Here is a 24,199-nt window from a genome sequence, read left to right as displayed (position 1 = left end):
TTCAACCGTGAGTGGCAGACTTGTAATGACAAAGAACGACTCCAAAGAAGATAATAGGCTTGTAGACACGTCACAAGATCATCCTTGTTCAGGAAAAGGGAAATGACAACTCGCCAGCGGATCAATGAGTGGAGACTCTCCAATGGCCGACAAATTTAAAGTGGAAGGTGCACCCGTTGTATTGAGGTAGCCACCGAATCAAGACCATGGTCATTTCGAGGATGTCCACTGGTTAGCCATCATCAACGCCTTGGGAGCTGACTAGGAATTAGATCTAATTGGTTTTTTAAATAGTGATTGTCCACAATTTGGGTTGAATAAAACAGTAATCATATGATTACTTAACACAACCTCACAATAGCTTTTATTTCATTGTGCTAAATATTCCAAAAAAATAAATTAATCAAATTACACCATTGGGATAATTAATATGCATGAATTTTATTTTATATTTTATTTATTTATTATATTTTGATTTATAACATAGGAATGAATTTGAATTACTGGTGTCGATGTGGTTGTTAGAGGGATTCTCCTGTATTGATTACAGTTGTTGTAGAAGTGGTTGAAGGTATTTCGCCAGAAATTCCAGAATCAAGAGGTGAGATACTAGTTCCTGTTGTCGAAATACTTGGAATACCTGTTGTTGTTGATGATTCAGAAGATGAGACTATAAACAATTCGCTAGTTGTTATCATTGAGGTGGTAGGTGTAGAGTTTATTTCACCTGTGGTCGAATCAACAGTAGAAGTTGTTGATATCATCGAAGAATTAAAGTCTCCAGATGTGGATGTAGTAGAGTAAATAACTCCTGTGGTCGAAGTTAATATATCTCCAGTTGTGGAAGTATCATCGCCTGTTGTTGAGTTTGTTCCGTCAGTTGTTATTGAAGTTGTTGAGTCACCACTCGTGGACGAGGTTGCTGAATTTGTTGTCGAAATTGATGAATCCCCACTTGTGGTCGAGGTTGTCGAATCTCCACTTGTTGTCGAAGTTGTAGAGGTTATTGAATCATCACTTGTGGTCGAAGTTGCTGAACCTGTTGTCGAAGTTGTCGAATCACCACTTGTTGTCGAGGTTGTTAAGTCTCCATTTGTTGTCGAGGTTGTTAAATCTCCACTTGTTGTCGAGATTGTTAAATTTCCACTTGTGGTTGAAGTTGAGGAGTCACCACTTGTTGTCGAAGTTGTTAAATCTCCTCCTGTAGTCGAATTAGTCGAGGTTGTTGAATCTCCACTTGTTGTCGAAGATACTGAGCTTGTTGTAGAGGTTGTTAAATCACTACTTGTTGTCGAAGTTGTCCAATCCCCACTTGTGGTTGAGGTTGTTAAATCTCCACTTGTTGTCGAAGGTATTGAATCACCACTTGTTGTCGAGGTTGTTGAATCTCCAGTTGTGGTCGGAATAGTAGAAGTTGTTGAGTCTCCACTTGTGGTCGAGGTTGTTAAATCTCCACTTGTTGTCGAGGTTGTTGAATCACTACTTGTGGTCGAGATTGCTGAACTTGTTGCCGAATCTATACCAGTGGTCGAACTGGTGATTGTAGGTTCACCAGTTGTCAATGTAGTCGAGATTGAATCTCCACCTATGATCGAGGATGTCGAGTCTCCACCTGATGTCGATGTTGTTGAATCTCCAGTTGTTGTCGAAATTGTTGAATCTCCAGTTGTTGTGGAATTATTAGAGGTTGTTGAATCTCCACCTGTGGTCAAAGTGGTGATTGGTTCACTGGTTGTTGAGCTTGATCCTCCAGTTGTTGATATAGAGGTAGATTCATGACCGGTTGTGGTTGTGGGTACTGAGGTGGTTGATTCACCAGTAGTCAAAGAGGTGGTAGTCGAATCTCCAGATATGGTCGAGGTTGTTAAGTCATCTCCAGTGGTCGAAGTGGTAGTTAAGTATACTGTTGTTGGTTCGCTGGTTGTAGATGTAGTTGAGGATGTTAAATCTCCACCTGTTGTCGAGGTTGTGGTAGATATTGTTGTTGGTTCACTGGTTGTAGATGTTGTCGAGGTTGTTGAATCTCCACCGGTGGTCGAAGTAGTTGTGGATGTCGAAGTTGTGATAGATATTGTTGTTGGTTCACCGGTTGTAGATGTCGTAGAGGTTGTCGAATCACCACCTGTGGTCGAAGTAGTGGTAGATGCCGTTGTCGGTTCACCTGTTGTAGATGTGGTTGATGTATCTCCACCTGTAGTCGAATTATTCGATGTTGTTAAATCTCCACCAGTGGTCGAGGTGGTGATTGTTTGTTCACTGGTAGTCAATGTAGTCGAGGTTGATGAATCTCCACCTGTGGTTGAAGATGTCGAAGGATCTTCACCAGTTGTTGAAGTGGAAGTGTGTTCTCCCGTGGTGCTGTTTGTACCAGTTGTTGATGTTGACATTTCACCAGTTGTTAAGGTTGACATTTCACCAGTTGTTGATGTGGTGGAATTATCTGATCCACTTGTTGTCGAAGTAATCGAAGTTGTTGAATCACCAGTTGTAGTCGAAGTTGTTGAATCTCCACCTGTGGTAGAAGCGGATGTCGAAGGATCTTCACCAGTTGTTGAAGTGGAAGTGGGTTCTCCAGTGGTGTTGTTTGTACCACCGGTTGTCGATAATGATATTTCACCAGTAATTGAAGAGGTGGAAGTGGTAGAGGTGGTAAATTCTCCAGTTGTTGATGTGGTGGAATTATCTGATCCACTTGTTGTCGAAGTAGTCGTGGTTGTTGAATCACCAGTTGTGGTCGAAGTTGATGAATCTCCACTTGTGGTCGAACTGGTGATAGACGTTGTTGTTGATTCACTTGTGGTCGAGGTTGTTGAATCTACACCAGTGGTTGAAGATGTCGAAGGATCTTGACCAGTTGTTGAAGTGGAAGTGGGTTCTCCGGTGGTGGTGTTTGTACCACCAGTTGTTGATGTTGACATTTCACCAGTTGTGGAAGTGGTGGAGGTGGAAGAGGTGGTTGAATCAGTTGTTGAAGTGGTTGTCGAAGGATTTTCACCAGTTGATGAAATGGAGGTTGGCTCTCCAGTGGTGGTGTTTGTACCACCGGTTGTCGATGATGATATTTCACCAGTTGTGGAAGTGGTGGTCGAATCAGAAGTAGTTGAGGTGGAAGTGGATTCTCCAGTGGTGGTGTTTGCACCACCGGTTGTCGATAATGATATTTCACCAGTTATTGAAGAGGTATAGGTAGTAGAGGTGGTAAATTCTCCAGTTGTTGACGTGGTGGAATTATCTGATCCGCTTGTTGTGATTGTACTTCCCGTTGTTAAATCCCCACCAGTTGTAGAATTCGACGTCGAAGGATCTTGACCAGTCGTTGAAGTTGAAGTGGGTTCTCCAGTGGTGGTGTTTGCAACACCAGTTGTCGATGATGATGTTTCGCCAGTTGTGGAAGTGGTGGAAGTGGAAGAGGTAGTTAATTCACCAGTTGTTGACGTGGTGGAATTATCTGATCCACTTGTTGTGATTGTACTTCCCGTTGTTGAATCTGTACTTATAGTAGTAGATGTTGTTGATGTAGTAGAGTTGCTAGTAACTCCACCTGTAGTTCCGCCCGTAGTAGATGTTGTAGAGGTTGTCAATATAGTTGTGGTTGTGATTGGTTCTCCTGTTGTTGTAAATTCACCTGTAGTTAAAGTTGTTATGAAACCAGAAATCATGGAACTTGTTGAGGTTGTAGATGATGTATGGTCTCCATTATCATCACCACCTCCAGCACCACCAATAGCAGCAGCACCACCAATAGCACCACCAATAGCAGCAGCACCACCAATAGCAGCAGCACCACCAATAGCAGCAGCACCACCAATAGCAGCAGCACCACCAATAGCAGCAGCGCCACCAATACCAGCAGCGCCACCAATGCCAGCAGCACCTCCAGAACCACCAGGGCCACCACCATCAGTGCCTCCACCAGTAGTAGCTGTTGTTGGTTCAACGGTTGTAGATGTGGTTGTTGAATCTCCACCTGTGGTCGAAGTAGTAGAGGTTGTTGAAACTTCACCTGTGGTTGATGTGGTGGTAGAATAGGCAGTAGTTGAGGTGGTTGAGGTAGTTGAATCTTCATGACTTCCTTCACTACCATGACTACTGTCACTGCTGTCACTACTATCACTGCTGCTACTTGAATCTTCTTTGGTGTACTTGAATGTTGTGGATGCACTTTGAGATTTGAAAGTAAGTTGAATATATACTTCTCCTTCATCTTCGTTTCTGGGAACTGTACAGCTCACTGATGACGATGATGAAGCTTGAATACTTGAGCATGGTTTTCCACCAACTGTGATTGTGGTCGAAGAGGAATCAGATGAAAGACCAAGATTTGATCCAGAGATACTGACTGATGTTTCTTGGTCATAAGGACCTTCATCTGGTGTGATCGATATTATCTTTGGTGCATCATATGAGAAGTCATTGTTTGTGTTACTTTGTGAATTGCCAACCTTGATGTAAAGTGCAATACTGGTACCTCCACCTTCAGGAACTGTAAATTTGATGGTATCAGTTGATTTAGATGTTGGTGTAATCGATTTCGAGTTGAAATAGACAGTCACTGTTGCATCGCCATTCTTAAAGTTCTTTCCAGAAACAGTCATCTCAAAGTTACCATCGACAGATCCAGAGGTGGGTGAAATCGAATCAATCTTTGGATCACCATTGTATGTATATTTAACATTGGTTTCATTTGATTTCTGACCATCCAATGTTACACTAACGATTTGTGCACCATTTGTATTATATTCTGGAACATTACATTGAATTCTTTCTTTGTCATTCAATTTTGATAGAACCACGACACTCTGACACTCACCAGCATCTCCAATTGTGGCAGTAGGATTTGAACCAAAGTTGATTCCATTAATTGTGACTTGTTTCTTTGAGGATTGTTCACCATTATCTGGAGAAATAGATTCGACAACAGGAGCATTATAACTGAACAATTGATTGTTCTCTGAACTCTGAGTACCAACAGTAACCTTTATATTCTTATCTTTACCTGTTCCAGATGGAATCTGACATTTAACAGTGTTAAAGTCTACCCATTCCACTGATTGACATTGTTTGTCGGCAATCGATACTGAATTGTTACTATCTTGTGTTTTTTGATTGACTTCTTGAACGAAATCACTTGGAATAAAGTTTTCACCTTTGATTGTTATCCAATCACCTCCAGATGGATTTCCTTTGTATTTGGTATCATCCAATTTTGGAACTAAAAAAAAAAATATTTAATCAGATATTAATATGAAATAGTTAATTTTCATTTTTCAAATTTAATACATTACTTTTATAGGTGAATTTGGTTGTGGTAGATTGATTTCCAACAAATAATAATAATTCTAAATCTTTTCCAATACCAGATGGTGCTGTGCAAATGATCTGTGATGAACTTGTCCAAACTGGATCTTTACAGACATTCTTGTTAATTGTGATGTTTGAATTCTTTGGTTCAACGTTTTCAGGAACAAAGTTTGAACCTTGAAGAGTGATTGATTCACCACTTGTCTTTGAATTCGTTACACTGCTAATCGAAGGTGCTATTCATAAAATACAAAAAGTATTAATTAAATTAATTTAATTATCGATTGAAATTGAGTGGATGTTTGTTTAACTTACCAATATAATCAAAAGTTGGTTTATCTTCAGTGGTCTGATTTCCAACAAAAAGTGTTACATTCAAACTCTTTCCAATACCTTTTGGAATCGTACAAAGAATCTGAGTATCACTACTCCAAACAATATTATTACATGCTTGAGTTCCAATTGTAAGATTAGAGTTTCTTGGTTCAACATTCAGTGGCACAAAGTTTGTACCTGCCAAAGTAATTTGTTCACCATCTGTTTTGGATTTAGAAATACTCGATATCTTTGGTTCTATTTCGAAATAATAATAAAAAGTTTAAAATTAATAATTTCATTAACAAATAATTAGAATTAATTTCTATACATACTGTTGTAGTCAAAGTAATGTTTTTGATCAGTTGTTTGATTTCCAACAAAAATAACAAAAGTTTGATTATTTCCAATTCCTGGTGGTACATCAAATTTAATGGAGGAAGAACTTCTCCATTCGATATTCTGACAGTTGTTGTCATTTATCGAAATATTTGAATTCTTTGGTTCGATGTTTTGTGGAACAAAGTTGGTTCCTTCAATGATAACTGAACCTCCTTTTGTATCGGTTGTCACATTATTCTTGATGGTTGGTGGTAAATATGAGAATGTTACATTATTATTGGTTGATTGTTGATCTCCAACAATAACAGAAAGTGTTAAGTTCTTTCCAATTCCAGCTTTAACAGTGCATGTAATATTATTATCATTGATCCAGTTAATATTATCACAAAGATCATTGAAAATCGTTACATTTGATTTGAAAGCATAAATATTGGCTGGAACGAAATTACCACCGATAATCGAAATAATCTCACCATCTGTTTTACTCATTGTCACATTATTTACATTTGGTGCTAAATATTCATGATAGTATTAAATTAGTAAATAAAATAATCAAATTTATAATGAAAAACTTACGATTATAAGAGAATGTTGTATTATCAGTATTGTTTTGAGCTCCAATCGATACAGTTAATGTTAAATTCTTTCCAATACCTGGAGAAGCAGTACAATTGATTGTGTTTGATGAAATCCATTGAGGTGATTGACATTCAGTTCCGTTGATCAAAACAAAACTTGAATTTCCAGATGAAACATTCTTGGGAACGAAGTTGCAACCTGATAATGTGATATTTTGACCAATTGTATCTGAATATGAAATCGATGATATATTTGGAGCATTGTATGAAAAGTTAAAGAGTTGTGTTGAATTTTGACCACCAATGAAAAGTGATATTGTGTGATTTGCACCGATTCCAGGTGGAATTTGAGCAGTCACCAATGTTGAATTGACAAAAGTAATATTGTTGAATAGATATTGTGCAATACTGGCATTGCTGTATGTCAATGGTCCTTCAAGATTATAAATATACTCTTCATTATAAGTATATGCTGGATTTGATGTCAAATAATCGATTGTTTCATTGATTTCATTTGGAACGAAATCAAAACCAATAATTGAAATAAATGCTCCACCATCTGTATTACTTTGGTTTTCAGTGACATTCAAAATCGTTGGACGATTGAATGAAAGTGAGTCATTGATGATATTCGAGAAATTTCATAATATGATATATTCACTGGAATATTATGTCCAATTCCAGGATTGAGAACACATTGAATGCAATCAAAGTTGACAACTGAACGATATGATGAATTCATTGCCACATATGCATCAAAATACCCATCATGGTAAGGATCTGTTGGTATTGGAATGTCATTGTCATTTTCGTCAGTGTAAGTCTTATTGTAATAACATGTATAATCATCATCACATTCGACAACCGTCAGGTTTAAAAAATATGAAATATATGGGAATTCGTAACCTTGTGGTCCAAGATCTTTTCCAATAATCCAAAAACTACTTGGTTCTGAAGTTGGTGTGTTGTTTGTTTGTAAAACTTCAAAGATCACTGGTCTGTCATATTTGAACATTGGTCCTTCCGATGAGAATTGGTTACCAACCACAATGGTTACTTGGTGATCTGCCACATGTGGAGGAATTATACAAATTGCTGCGTTATCATCGATTCTAATTGTTGATGAACATTCAATAGCTCCAATATTAATCGTCATATCACCATAGAGACCGAATGAAGTACCGGATACTGTCATCGCTCCACCTCCATAGGTTGGTGATCGATCGACAGAGATTGAATTGATATCAGGTATATCGTAATTGATAATGAATTGATTATTCAATTCTGAATTTTGGTCTCCAACATAAACAGAAACAATGTTACCATATCCAGTTCCATTCGACGTGAAAATCAATAGTTCTGAGTTTCCAGATGTTGAGAATGTTTCAATGTTGAATTGAATATCTCCAACAAATAAAGTTGTGTCATCATTGGTGAATCCAAAGTTGTTTCCATAAACTGTGATCTTTTGTCCATAGGTCTTAACTGGACTGTTGGTTGATAATGAAGTGATAACTGGTTGATTGAATTGGAATACATAATTATCGAGTGGTGTTTCATTTGGAAGTTTAGTGTTAACATTGAAATAGATGATTGGTAATGTTCCAACACCTTGACCAACTTGACAAATCAATTGAGAATCTGATTGACTTTGAATTGAACAGTTCTTTGATCCAATTTGAACTTGGACTCCAGTTTCACTGAGTTTTCGACCAATCAAAGTGATTGCATTGTTGTTTGAATGTGTTGGTCCTGTGTTTCCAGTGATCGATGTCACAATTGGACCTGATGGACAAAGTGATAGGACTTGTCCATTGTCAAATGATGATTCATCAACAATATCGAATGCACAAAGATAATTCTTGTATGTGATGATTGTCAATCCTTTGGTTGTTTCTGTTTTGACAAAATATGTTGAAACTTCATTGTATTTGATCATTTTGTTGGCAATGTTGATTTGATTGACCAAAACTCTTGTCAATATCTCCAAACCTTTTGGTGTGACTGGATATCCATTTTCGATTTGGAATTCACAAAGTGTTGGATCTGCAACTTGAATCAATGATTCCAATAACAATGAATTGTTATAGAGTGAAACGAATGAAGATGAATAGATATTCGATATTCCTTGATTGTCATTCCAATTGTTTGTTGAGGAAGATGACCAAAATGAAACAAATGATTGAACTTCATCGATCGTTGGCATTATTAAGTTATCGATCGATGATTTACAAACACCTTTGGACTGTAATACATTTGATAAATCTGTTGAATTGCTGACAGTTGGTGGATTATCAACTTTACAATTGTTACATTCGAATATATTGTTATAGATCATGATGGAACGAGCATGTGGAATTGTGAGAGTGTTCCAAAGTGGAAGAATATTGAATAAATGTTCTGAAAATATGAGAATATCTGAATTCAAAGAGTTGTTTTGAATTGTTTGGAGAATATATTTGAAATCAATTTGATTTCCATAATTATTATCACTGTGTGGTGGTCTTCTGAATGATGGATTGAGATAATCATCATTCTCTTGATCAACCAAATCCCAGAGGTATGATGTGATCCAACCTTGTGATAAAATTGCATTTCTTCTTGACATTCTTGAACTTGTGAAATGTTCAATATCAATCAATTGTTGATTTCTGTCTCTCATTGATTGAATCATTGAAATTGGTAAATTTGGAAGTGAAAGTTGTCTGAGTTTCATTGAAATGAAATTGATCATTCCTCCCAACAATGCTGATGATTTTGAAAGTTCAAATGAATCGAAATTCAATTCTGGAAGTTCGACACTTGAAGTTGCACTATTTAACTGCAAAATCAAATCATAACTGATTGCACGGAATAATGATTGAACATCAAGTGTATTGCTGTCTATCTTGATTGGAATATCATTGTGTTGATTTAGAATTGCAATACCATTGCTATTTAAAATCAATTCAATATTTCCAAATGTTCCAAATCCAAGATTATCTCTGACTTTCTTCACAATTTGGATCAATTTATATGCAACGATAATATTATTACTTTGGATATTACCATTGGTCTTTGCAGTGAATGATCCAGAGATATTATATGTTGAATATGATATCGGAGATCCATTGGATTTGATTGTGATTGAACTGTTTGTATCTTGAAGTATCAAATTGAAAATAGGTGTGTAACTTCCTCTGAATGAGAATATTCCAACTGAATCTGTTGGATTTACTTTGATTTCAGAGTATGGAGCTGTGATTGGACAGAATATTCCAAAACATCCTGAATCTCCGACACTGAGTTTGGTATTGGGTAAAATTGAATCGATGTTGTTCAAAATCATTTGTAAATCATTGTTATTGCTTGAATAGGTATTGTCCAACAATAATTTTGATTTGATTGAAATGAAGAATTGATTTTGAATTTGATTTTCACATTTGGGAGTTGAACAATTTTGTTGTTGATATTTGAATATTGATTCAACAAAGAATTCACTTGAGAATTGATTGATCACACAAACTGCAATTCCACCACCAAATGATGTCTTTGATGAATAATCACCAAGACAAAGATGTGTATCATTGAATGCAATATAACTTTTATCGATATCTGATTTCCATTGTGATATCTTGGTTGGAATGTTATTTTGAATGATAAATTCAGTTGGTAACTTTACATCAGTGATTGCATTTGCACCTGATGGAATCTTAAATTTCGATGGCAATGTGATTGAAAGTGGTTGAATTCTTGTTGGTGTAAAGATATCATTTCTGAATCCAGCAGAAATAAAGTATCCTTTTGACCAATCTTTACTTGTGAATGAATTGGTTGTGCTGTCAGTAAAGAGTGATGAGAATATGTTGGTTGTAGAAGTTGGTGTGAATCTGTTTGATGAATAGATGAATGGTTTCAATGATTGAATTCCATTCACAAAATCAGATGAATCAATGAATGAATGACACATAAATGAATGACCAAGTGAATAATCATCACCTTGTTTTGGAATCAAATGATAATCATTTGGAATCCAACTTGATGGATGACTTGAAGGTGTTTTGAACAATCCATTTGGAAGTGGAACTGGGAATCCTTCCATTGAATGTTTAATGTGGAAACCAGGTGAATATGTTGAGTTGAAATAGGTTTGAGCAACAAGAATACCTTTTCCAAGTGATTTATTGAGTTCTCCTGAATGACCAATTGGATATCCTTGAACTGAATGTGAAAGTTGTCCACTGAGATCATCAAACCATGGATGATCATTATAAACAACATATCCATTGTGTGTATTGCTATCAAGTATGATTTGGTTCAAAGTGAGTGCCAAACTACTTGTAATTGAGGAAATATCAGAAAGATAAATGATATCTTGAGAATCACTGTCAACATAGATGTATGATTGCGATTGTGGAAGTTTCTTGGCGAACCACCATGATACTTGTTTTCTAGAATTTGATTTGCAAGCCAATGAATCATCAAGAATACTGAAATCAGATGGAATTGAATGTAATTCTTTCGAATATAAGATAACTTGATATTTTCCAAATTGAATCATTTGAGATCGACAAATTATAATTTCATCTTCTTTTGTGAGAATATTGCATTGATTCTTTGTTCCAGATTTATTTTCAATAAATACTTGACTATCAAGTAGATTGTTGAAATTAAATCCAGTGATTGTAATGGTGATATCGTTGGATTGATTATAATTGACGAATTTAGGCGTCACAGATGTAATTGGAAGTGAATTGATGTATGAAATGTGGAATGTGTTTGATATCATCTCTCCATTATTGACATTGACTGAAAGTTCACCTTCAACAGTGACCTCTGGCATCAAACAACGAATTAGAGTTTCATCGATATATCTTGGTTCGCATTGGTAGGATCCAATTTTGATGATTGAATAGTTGTTGACGAATTGTGAACCAATGATTGTGATCATACTATTTGTCATACTCATATCATTGATGCTTGCTGAAATTGGTGAAATCGATTGAATGATCGGTGTTGAATCGATAAATTCGATGGTTGTTGTCAAGAAAATCTCTGGAGTATTGAATATCTGCATTTGATAAGTTCCTGATTTTAACTTTGGTGTTGTAATTGTGATGGAATTTAGTGAATTTCGAATGGTTAAACAATTAATTCCATTAATAGTAACAGAGATGGTGTGAGTGAAAATCGAACCAATTATCTCGATATCTTTGCCAAGATAAGAATATGGATTTGATGGATTCATACTATTGATAACTGGATATGGAACATCTATCTCCATATTAAACAGTGTATCTGCTTGTGGACTTTGGACAATAACAAAATCTGATTTTCCAAAATAAGTGATTTCAGAAACTGAAAACAAAATAGTATCTTCAGTTTGTGATAATATCTGACAATTCACAGAATCCAATTGAATAACAGTTCCATAATAAAAGTTTGAACCTTTTAGAGTGACAACTTGATTGCTTAATCCATATTGAAGTTTATTTGGATTGATCGAATTAATTGTAATTTTACCAGGAATTACATCAACAACCAGTGAGTTACTGTTTGTATTTAATGAACCATCCACTTTAACACTGATCGAATATGTTCCAACCTTGGTAAATGGATTTAAATCGAAAATAATTTGATTTTGAGTCACACTTGAAATCGAGTAAGATGGATTTGGAAATGCATTGAGATTTGAAATAATGATGGAAGTTGAGCCATCATAAAATTTGGAACCAGTTACTGTCATTTGATTTGTTGTATTAAAATATAATTGACTTGGAGATATTGTATCGATTATGGTGTTTGGTCTTCTAAATGTAATAGCTCCATAAGTATAATTATTTTTCATCATTTCGATGGTGACGGGTGTGCTTCCATAAAAATTTGTTGGAGGTACTGAACACATGATGGTTTCAAAAGTATTTGAACATGATAGTTTTCCAAAACTTAAATATACATTTGTTTCTCCACTCAAAAAGTATTGTCCAATGATAGTTAAAGAATTTGTAACATCACTAGTCATCATCATGGGTTTTAGATTTGAAAATATTGGTGGTGCAACAGCGACTGGTAGCCTAAGAGTATTTGAAACAAATTGACCATAGGTGGTAACAAATACATCGATGAAATTTAATTGGTCTACTGGTGGATATACGGCTACATTACTAACAGCTTCACTTACTGTAGTATAATTTTGATTTCCAAAAGTAACAATTGTTTTTGTTTTTGAATTTACTTGATCTATGAGATTTTCACCACTAAACTTTGTTCATTAGAATGGATATTTATAGTCACTTTCATTGTTTTACTTACGATAGATATAATAAAGCATTATAGTTTGTTGGAAACTTGTAATAAATTGGTAATGGTGAAGCATTTATGAGTTTGGGTCCTCGAACATAATATATAGAAAAAGATATTGGTGAAATGCCTAAAAATCCTGACAAGACATTTATCGGATATTTTCCAATAGTGGTTGGTGAGATTACGTTTTTGGCAATTATTCTAGTCTCTGTAATAGATTCTGGAACAATAAATTGTCCATTCCACTGAATTATAGTATTTGAAGGTAAGTTCTGACCAATAACTGTTATTTTTGATTGTTGATTTAAGATATGATATAATGGCTCTATATTGGAAACTACTACTGGAGGTGCAAAAATCTGAAAGTTTATTGATTGGGAATATTCATTGATATTCTTCAATCTTAAAGACTTTATTCCATAGTTTGTTGATTTTCCAGCTGTACAAATGATAACAGTTGAATTAATAAATGAGAATGGACATGAGAAATTTGGAAGTTCAATCGATGTAAGTCTAGAATCAAATCCAGTTCCTTTTAATGTGATAACTTGCTCTTGATTACCCACCATTGAACTAGGAGTAATCGAAGTCAATGTTATAGGTGGTGATACATAATTGATTGATATATTCGTAACCAAATTTCCATTGGTAATCATGAATATCTTTGGTCCAACTTCAGCCTTTACAGGTGAGGTGATTGTGAGAGTTGTTGGATTTGAAACTGAAGTGGTACATCTCACTTTAGAATTATCGAAAATAGCATCTGAAATTGTGTATGAAGGAACGAACTTTGAACCTTTGACTATTATACTGGTCGATTGGATATTTGTTACATTAACTGGTGAAAAACTGGTAACAACTGGTTTCACTGTTGTGAATGTAAGTGATAATGTATTGGAATCATAACCAACTGCATTTGAAATTTTACATACAACATTTACAGCTGTGTTGGTTGGAGAGTTGAAAATGATTCTGGTTGATGTTATGCTTGTCATTGGAATGGTTGCACCATTTCCAAGTAATTTCGATATTCCTGAAATAAAGTTTGTACCAGTTAAAGTTATTGCTGTACCTGATGTGATTTCAACTGAATTTGGTGAAATTTGTGTGAGAGTTGGAGTTGGTGGATAATATTTGATAGTGGTTGTAGAATTGATAGCTCTATCACCGTTATACACAACAACATTGAAAGTTCCAACTTTGTTCAAGAGTGGAGAGGTGAAAACCAATGATGTGTTTGTAACAGAACATGTTACCAATACATTATCGACTAATACATTGGTGACCCCATCGATAAATCCGGTACCAACGATAGAAATAGCAGTGGCTTTGGTGTATAATGTACTAGATGGTGTGATTGAAGTGATTGTAGGTTTTGACACCGAACTGAGAAGTTGAACAGGAACCTGATTTGAAGACTTTCCACCATCAAACACTGTCAAATTCCACGTACCACCCATGCTTTTTGCCAAGACTTTTACAATGATTTGAGATGAATTCGTAAATATAGTTTCTGATAGGAGTGCCATATCCAATTGAGTCAACTTTGCCGAGGAAGATGAAGTAAACTTTTGACCTCTGACAGTAATAAAACTATCAATTGTATTCAAAATTGTGGTGGGATAAATTGAAGTGATATATACAAATGGTGGACGGTAATCAACATAAACAGTGTTTGAATCTCCATGTCCAGTATTTCTAACAACGATTGAAGTGGGTCCAGTTCTTTGTATCTGAGGGAAATGGCAGATAATCTGAGTTTTACTAATTATGCTCGTAATATCACAGAGTACATCTCCAACATACACTTTGGTTAGACCTCTATTAAATTCATCACCAACAATATTTAAATCAGTTGTTTGGTCATACTGGTAAACATTTGGACTGAATGATGTAATTGTTGGAATTGCTTGGGAAATTTAAATTAGTAAAAGAAATTATCATTTTTAAATAATAAATATATCTTACATGCCAAAAAAACAGTAAAGCCTGTGTATCCCGTAAATATTTTCCAAACTTGGAGCTCATAATTTCCATAAGTTGTTACTGTTGAACATTGACATATGATTTTTGTCATAGTCATTTCTATTGTAGTACATCTTACTTCATTAAAATATACGAATGTAAGTTCCTTTCTAAATTCTTTACCAAGAATCGTCAATTGACCAGTAAAAAGCTTGTATGACATTCCATATTCAATAACACTATCTACAATAGGCATCGGTGCTAATTATGAAATATAGTTAATATACAGAGATTGAATTTAGAATTTTTGAAAGATGGTAATTAATATCATACCCCGAAAAGAAATTTGTCTAGAGTTGGAAGCGACGTTATCATTGTAAATAATAACAGGAAATGACCAATTAAGAGTCTTAGTGGGATCACTATATTTAACTAATATTCGGTTTGGATTGCAATTTTGAATAGTTAAATAATCGAAAGTTCCATTTACCGAAATCTTTACTTTATCACAAACAAATAAAGAACCTTTGAATAGATACGTAGTATCTTTTTCAATAAGGATATCTTCATTGAATTCATCGAAAACCGGAGTTGGTAAATTGAATTTCATGTAATATGGATCTGAACTTGTACCAGAGTTAACTGTTGTTATTGGATACATCGAATTGGTACCTCCAATTGGAACAGCTGCAAAGTGGCAAATCAAAGATGTTTCGGTGGCAATCTCCTGGATGCAAGGATATGTACTATTGATCAAAACCTTGACATCTGGGATGAAGTACTTTCCAGTGATCGTAAGACTGTTCGACGCTACATTCGTAAGGATGTCTGGTTTAATGAGCGTAATTGCAGGTTGTGGTACCCCTACATTAATGGTAAATCCTGGCTCAGTGGTTATTGGGTCCAAAGGTGGATTTCTTGCATGAACAATGGCTTTTCCAACAAATGGAAGTGCAGGTGCATTACAAATAATTTGGGTGCTACTGACCACCACTGTAGAAGGACACGAATACGTTGAATTGATTGTTATGATTGTTGCAGCATTAAAGTTACTTCCAATCACTGTTATTAGTGAGGAAATTGTGGCAATAGGTGATGGAGTAACATTTGTTATCGGAACTACCAATGATAAAACATTGTTAATATCTAATTTTTCGTTTTTGATCGAAAAATAAATAGAATAAAAAATAAAAAATAAATTAGTAAAAATTGTTTTTGATTGTCAAAAAAATTAAAAAAAAATAATTGTCGTACAAAAATGAAAAATAATTAAAAGAGAGAAAAATAAATGAGAAGTTCGAAACTCTTTCATTATTGTTCTCTAACTTAATTATTAATATTCTAATTATATGATTAATAATACTTAAATTCTTTACAAACATATGAAAAGACCATAGAAGAGTGAATATCAAAAATTAAATAAAATAAAAAATTAATCAAAATTTGTATTTTAAAAAGTCTAAGGTTTTTGATTGACTAGTCGTGGTGATAGTGGATTTTTTGTAGTTTAAGATGTTTTCGTAAATCTCGGTTTTTGCAAATCATCTTAAATTCTTGTCAAATTTTGTTTTTTAAAAATATCTAAAATTCGATGAAACCGTGCAATGTTCCTGGTAATCGAATGGTACTGATTTTCATATTCTTTTTGATATTCCTAAATTAGATCTTTGCATTATAAGCAAAAACACTTCTCTAAACATAAAAAAATCTTGCTTTGTTCGACGAATTGCACAAAGATCTAAACTTTATTGAAGTGTTTATGTTATTCTTTTTAATCGCTATTTAGAGCGATTGTTCATCTGGTCATATGATTGGTGAACCGTGTGTTTTCAAACCTATCTTTTTTTTGTTACACTTTACTCGTTTGTTTATTTTAGAGAGTGACTAGTGTAAAAATAGTTATTTTCGTTAAATCAATAACTAATAGTTATAGAGTTGTATTTTAAAAAAAAGGAATATTTTTAAAGTTATAAATATATCTACTAAGTTAGAAATGAATCGTATAACAATAATATTAATAGTATTATTGGGATTCGATTTTCTCTACAGCAATGCATTCACGATACAATCGATGTCACCAATGATTGCTTATCGAGGTGGAAACAATAAATTTCGAATTGTATCTCCTGATTTCCCAGTTGCGAATCCACCAACACTCAAAGTTGTAAATGCTGGCAAAGAAACAATTTTCGATTCGTTTCAACAAGTATCTCCCGGAATATTTGAATGGATTGTACCAAGTTTACCAGAATCTAATTTACAACGTCAAAAGAGAATCAATTCAGAAATTGGAACCGTTAAGTTCATCATTCAACTTCAAGGATCGACTTTAAACTTTTTCGAACAAGATTTCGAATATGTTGGTATGTATTTATCTATCTTTCATTCATTTCGTAAATTCATTAAAATTAACATTCAAATCAAAGAACCAAGTATAATGATAAGTCCTGAACAAGTTTATACAGATGTGGTTGGAATAGAAATGATAATGAGTGGAAATCATCTTAGACTTAATAGTTTTGACCAACTACCAGAAGTCATCTTTGATGACACCACCTCTGTTAATATCAAATCTATTGATAATAATCAAATCATTTGTGATATTCCAGTTTCCAATACTCCAAAAATTTCAACTATCAAGATTCGATTCTATACTGGATTGGAAATAGATGCTCGAAGAAATCTGAAGTATATATTACCGAGTACAAAAAGTGTTATTCCAGACAGTGTAGCTTCTGGAGTCAGTAAGAGAATTTCAATATTTGGATTCGATATTGTCCAACTGACAAGCACACCAACCGTTCGAATTGCACAACAAGATTGTTTAAATGTCATCCATCAAAATGGAATTTTGTCATGTGACAGTCCAATAATTAATATTCAATCAGGAACTTTGCAAGAATTCGTTATCGAAATTGACTTAAATGGAATATCAATATCATCATCTGTAAAACTGACTATTTATCGTAAGTAAATTAACTTCAATATTAAATATTTTGTTTATTTATTAATTTTTATAATAACATTATTTTAGATCCTGAAATTCAAAATATAAATCCACCACACAGTGTATGGAATGGAGGAGACACAATCGATATTTTTGGTCAATATCTCCAAGATATTGAATCGATATCGATTGGTACTTCAATTTGTAATTTGATTCATGGATCGTTCAGTCGCAATCAATTTAATGACAAGATATCTTGCATAACATCTCGATATGATCTTGGTGGATCATCAGAACAAGATTTGGATGTTAATTTTGTAATTGATGATAAAATCTTTAGCTCATCGAACAACTTTAAATTCAAATATCATTCACTCCAAATCAATAAAATCATTCCAAATCCTGTTGTTAATCTTGGTTTACATAATATTCAAGTTCAAGGTTGGTTTCGTCAAAATTCAAAAGTTCAAGTTGGTCAAACTCATTACACACCAATTATTATATCAACAAATACAATCACATTTCAACTCGATACCAAAAATCATGCAACAGGAAGTTATCCAGTGACAATCATTGAAAATGGAATTACAAGTAATATTCTAAATATTAATATCGGAGAAGGAACATTTGTTGGTATTAATATCGACAGAGGACATTCAAAATCATACACACCAGTTTCAATTCAAGTTCATAACTTCCCAGAAGTAGATCAAGAGATTCTTGATGATGTAATTTCATTTAAGATTGGGAATCAATATTGTGAATATCTTGAAAGATCATCAATTAATTTATTCACATGTTCAATACCTCCAAGAGGATTAGTATCAGATGAACCTATTTCATTTTCTATCAACGGACAAACAGTCGATACAACAAAAGAATTTTCATTTGTTGAACCAAGTGTGACTTCAGTTTCACGAACAAATACCAACCCAACAGGTGGTGGTAATTTTGATATCATTGGAGTTAATTTGGATTTAGTAACTTTGATTCGATTTGGATCAATTGAAATCCAATCATCCAGTTGCACTTTAAATGGACAAACAAAATTGACTTGTCAAATACCAAGATACAAGTCAGGAAGTTATGGAATTACATTGATTGTAAAATCAAATGATGATGAATATTCATATCCATCGAATTTCAAAATCGATTATGTTGGTCCGAAAATTGATAAATTAATACCAATTCAAGGATTTGAGAAAATTATTCAAACTCTCACAATCGTTGGAACTTCTTTTGGAACTGTTTCCAGTCAAGTATCAATTTCAGTGGGATCATCATCATGTAAAATTCAAAAAATCACCAATACTCAAGTAATATGTAAAATGGAATATTTATTGAAAAATGGAACACATTCAGTGACGATCACAGTGAATGGAGTGTCATCTGGAGATGATATTGTTTTCAAATCAAATAGATTATCATGTCTTGGACCACCACTTCCTGACAAAAGTAACAATGCAGTTGATTGGTGGTTTGTCTATAAAATCAGTTATACCAATGAATATTTATATATCGACTCAACAATGGATCGACTCAAACGTCTTGATAACCTTCAACATACAATATCTAACGATTTCAGTGTATTCAGTCCAATTGAAGCTACTTTTAATCAACATAGTTATTATTACTATATGTTTTTTAATGATCAACCTGAAGGAAGAACTGATACAGGTGGAAGGTCAGGTACATTTAAAAAACAAAAAAAAGATTTGATAGTCCGATCCCAAATGGACATGTTAAAGGAATGGTATTTTGGGAAGATCCTGATGTCAACGATCATATCAATGGAATTCATATTCATCATTCAAATCCAGGTAATTATTTATTTTTAATTTTCCAATCTCTTTAAATTTCTAACTTTGTTTCTAAATTCAGCATTTCCAGGTTATACTTCAGAAGATAAGGATGAATACCTCACACCAAAAGATAAAGTGAAATTCCTTGGAAGACCAGACAATAGTCAACATTTCTTTTGTTATACATTCAATCATCTTGATGATGTTGCAGAGTATTACTTGAAGAATGATGGTTATCTTCTCGAAAAAAACAATGTCTTTTCAAATATGAATAGTTGGACAAATAACACACAAGATAAATACCCATATCTTTATGATTATTTATCAATTAATTATAATGTCCTTCTTAAAGCACGTGTACAAAGAGGAACCACACCGAAATCTAAAACACAAAAACAACTTGTTGACGATTGTGAACCCAATATCATACAAAATACTCGACTTGAAAATATATGTTGGTGGAAGAAAAACCCAATCGAAATTGGTGGAAATTTGAAGATTCAATACTTTATGAAAATTGGAAACAAAGATTCTCTCTTTGAGAAAGCTAATATTCACAACATTGCAAATTTAAATGAATATGTTGTCATGAAAACATCAAAGCAAGCTGATAAATCGTTAAAAAGATCAGTGGATGGAGTTGATATTTGGACAGTTCTGGCAAAAGAAATGGATAGAAAATATTTTGTGGATTTCTTTTACGCATCAAAAAATATTCAGACTGATATTTCTTCAGGAGTGTCAAATGTTGGATTTTTAAATTTTCCACCATATCTCAGTAATCCTCAACTAAATCTCGAAACAAAATCTTTTAAATTCTCTGGTTATTCAAATGTAAGTTTTTCGTTTACTAGAAAATTATGATATTATCTAACCAATTAATTAGGAACATTCGAAATTAGGAATTCCGATGTATCCTACTTATGGTGATCAGGCTCTCAATGATAAAGGTAAAATCACTAAGTAAAAGTTTTTTCATATATTGATTTATTAACAATATAAATTTTGAATAATTTTAGAAAATTATTTTTGTTTTGGTGATTCAAACAGACACAATGGTCAAGGTAATTTATAATATCCAATTTTTATTCCTATTTTTAAACTAATTCTTTTATTTTATTTATATAATTAATAGCTGGTAGAGGAGGTGGTCTGGTTTGTATACAACACCCAACACTTTCATATCAATTCAACAGAATGGTCCGTCAATACAATGTTGTAGATAGAAATAATGTTTTGACAAAACCCAATAAAGGAAACTCAGTAGATCTATTTTGTTCAGTTACACAACCAATCAAAGTTCAAAGAGGTCAATGGTCGAATACATATGAAGTGGAGGTTAAAGATTTCATTAATGGAAATCACATTTCTAAATATCCAAGAGAGATTCATGAAATCACTCCAAACCTAAAGAATAATCCTCCTACTCCTTATGATAAAATTAGAGCTGAATTCCCAGCACTAAGAACCACTACAACATTTGTTGCTCCTAATGGAGAGATATCAAGTAATGATGTAGAACCAACTCTCCCAAGTACTCCACCTGATATTATGAATTATGTGGCAAATGACTTGTTTTCACTTCATTACGTTGCATTTGACAAAGATGTTGGTTCTATTTGCAGTTTTGATTCGACATTGACAGAATGCACCAAAGACAAATCAATTTCTTCTTTGATAACAGAACCAAAATATGGTAAACCAATCAATTTTCCAAGTTTACGTTTAATTCAATATAACGATATTCAAAGCGAGAGAACATTTGATTTATCTTCAAATGATAATTTCAAAGTTTTGGAATTCACTTCTAAATTCATTAATTATCTTCCAAATGCCAAACGAAACTTCTATCAATTCATGGAATCACAATTAAATTCGAAATCATATTTTGAAGCACCATTTATTTTTGGAGTTCAAAAGGTTTGTGAAGAAGAGATTGCATATTATATGACACTTCATTATATCTATTATCAATCTGGTGCACTACCTTCTTCTTCTTTGATTTACACAATTGGTCTAAACAATCCAAATTGGGCAAATGGTGTGATATTAGCAATCTCAAAGAAACTTTACAATGTATGTTCAATTCATTTTTTATTTTTATGATAAATCAATTAATTTATTTATTTTTAGGTAATGTCGAACAAGCAAATTCCAAATTTCGATAAATGTATGAATAATGTATTTTCTAATCTTCAAAATATTGAAAGTTTTCCAGAGTATGATAATTTATTTTTTTCAATAATGTTTTTATTCATTCTAATTTTCTTTATTTCTTATTAAGTAATCATGATTTGGTTAATCCTACTGCAGATATAATTTTCAGAAGGAGTGCCAAAGCAGCATGGGATTGGATGAATCCAACCTATTCAAATGGTAATGGTGGAAAAGGAGACAAACTTTCAAGAATTGACAAAGATAATATTATTCCAGTTCACATTTTATTGGAGACAGTTATCAAAGCAAGACAGAATGGATATATCTTGAATATGAGTAATTTGAGAAGATTCATTGATATACAATACATTTCAGAAGAAAACTTTAAAACTATTCTCGTTAATAATTATATTATTCCAGTACCTTCAAATCCAATCGATGTTAATTCATTCAATTCTCAGATTAAAAAGAAATCAATAATGTTTTCAAAATCAATTTTGAACAATGTTGAAATCAAGAATTACAATCAGCTATCACCACTTGTTCAAGATGAAAGAGTCATCAGATCAGGAGTTCAACAATTAATTTCAATCACACCAAAATCAATTCGATTGGAAGATATTTATTCATTGAATTCAAATGAATTGTCAAATCTCGAGAATTCAATTGACAAATGGATCACAATCAACGATCAAAGTCAAGCAATTCAAACACTAATTATCAATAGTTTCAATCAATTTGAAAATCATGCAATCAAATTCATTGATGAAATCAATCGTGATCTCGATGGTAATTCAATCGATCTCAGTACCCAACAAACTGAAAGTAACCAAAAAATAATTAGCTTATCATCACCAATTTCAATTGTTTCGATAACATTCATTCTTGAAAGTATTTTGATGAGTAAATCAACAATTCATTCAACATTTGGAGATTTCGAAGTGTATTATCTTCCAAAACCGAATTTTTATGATGGTGTTTATGGAATGATAATATCGACAATCAATTCGCAACTTTGTGATTTCCAAATGATCAGTGAATCTGATTTCCAATCAAATAATTTCGATATGACATGTCCATCATCAGGACCAATCATAACATCAGTAAATCAATTGAATGGACCAACCAATGGTGGATATAAGATTACAATCAATGGAATTAGATTCAATTCATCAATGACACTCTCAGTTGGAGAACAACAATGTGTTTCAACAGAATTGATTTCAAATCAACAAATTGTTTGTCAAGTTCCAAAAGGAAGCGGTCGAAATAATCTGATTCAAATTTCAACACAACAAATCTCATTCAATATCCAGAGATCAAAATTCATATTTTCATATGATTCTCCCACGATCACAAATATTGAACCAGAAATGATCAAGAGTTATGGAAATGATATCATGACAATTTATGGTTCAAATTTTGGAGATAATATCAAAGATATCAGAGTTTTGATTGATGATAAACTTGATTGTTCACCAATTCTAAGTATTTCATCAAATTCAATTGCATGTTTAACACCGAATGCAATTGGAGATCATCGACATGTAACTGTTATTGTTCATGATCAATCATCGAAATTGGCATTATATTCGATTGGAACACAATCATTCAGTTTCGGTGGACCAGAAATTCTCAAAATCGTTCCAAAATCAGGAGATCCAACAGATAAAGTTGTAATTCTTGGAAATGGATTCGGAAATGAAGAAGTCTATGATCTTCCACCTCTATTATTCATTGGAGATAATCAAATCGAAATTGATAATTTCACCAACAATTTCATTGAATTCCAATTGGAATATGAAACATCAAAACAACCAGTCATTATCCAATCAGGTGATCAAACAATCCAATCAGAATTCGAATATTATTCAACAATAATCACAAATATCAACAACACTGAAATTCCAACGAGTGGTGGTTTGATTCAATTGAATGGATTTGGATTAGGATTATCATCAAATGAACAATTGGTTGTCAAACTGAATGGAATCGATTTAGATTGCACTTCATTCGATTTGTTTGTTGAATGTTATGTTCCATCTGGATATGGACAATCATATCGATTATCAGCAACAATCAATGGTGTCGAACTCTTACCAAATCAAATAATCTCATATTCGCAACCAGTGATCAACAATGTTATAATCAAGAATGATTTGATTGAAATATCAGGCAATAACTTTGTTCCAATCGAGAATGGATTCACTGTCACTGAAAGTTCACAGATTGTATTATTCTATGATGGATACACCACCACTTTTAAATCATTCAAATCCAGTATTCTTGCTGAATGTTTGACCACTAAACTACCACAATCTATTCAAATCATCGTTGGTGGACAATCATCAAATATTTATAATTTAATTTGAAAATAAATTCTCAATCTTTAATTTGTTAAAAATCAAATAAACCCCCACACCTTACTAGACATAGCGAAAATAGTGTTTTGCTGTCGCCACAAACTTTTTATTATGCAATAAACAAAAAAAAAAAGGGTGGCTCGCTAT

General features: G+C 33.3%; 2 protein-coding genes across 2 annotated transcripts; one reads left to right on the top strand and one right to left on the bottom strand.

Moving 5' to 3' along the window:
* Nucleotides 1-521: 521 nt before the first annotated feature.
* Nucleotides 522-16,165, bottom strand: PPL_09793 (uncharacterized protein; the record flags this gene model as incomplete). The annotated part of the gene is made up of 11 exons (XM_020580583.1): nt 522-5,212; nt 5,286-5,537; nt 5,617-5,874; nt 5,952-6,470; nt 6,535-7,103; nt 7,301-12,691; nt 12,828-14,396; nt 14,625-14,727; nt 14,787-15,044; nt 15,117-15,902; nt 16,147-16,165. The coding sequence occupies 11 exons, from the start codon at nt 16,163-16,165 to the stop codon at nt 522-524; spliced, it is 14,415 nt and encodes a 4,804-aa protein (XP_020429170.1).
* A 611-nt stretch (nt 16,166-16,776) lies between these two features.
* Nucleotides 16,777-24,061, top strand: PPL_09792 (uncharacterized protein; the record flags this gene model as incomplete). Its single annotated transcript, XM_020580582.1, has 10 exons — nt 16,777-17,749; nt 17,818-18,675; nt 18,712-19,419; nt 19,479-19,550; nt 19,612-20,366; nt 20,419-20,482; nt 20,552-20,596; nt 20,668-21,608; nt 21,666-21,751; nt 21,817-24,061. 10 exons carry the CDS (start codon nt 16,777-16,779, stop codon nt 24,059-24,061), a joined length of 6,747 nt encoding a protein of 2,248 aa, XP_020429169.1.
* Nucleotides 24,062-24,199: the final 138 nt, after the last annotated feature.

The sequence above is a fragment of the Heterostelium album genome, assembly GCF_000004825.1.
Source record: "Heterostelium album PN500 unplaced genomic scaffold PPL_scaffold11, whole genome shotgun sequence".
NCBI classification, from domain to species: Eukaryota; Evosea; class Eumycetozoa; order Acytosteliales; family Acytosteliaceae; genus Heterostelium; species Heterostelium album.
The sequence above is the reverse complement of the archived record's forward strand: the minus strand, read 5'-3'. Positions and strand labels throughout refer to the sequence as shown.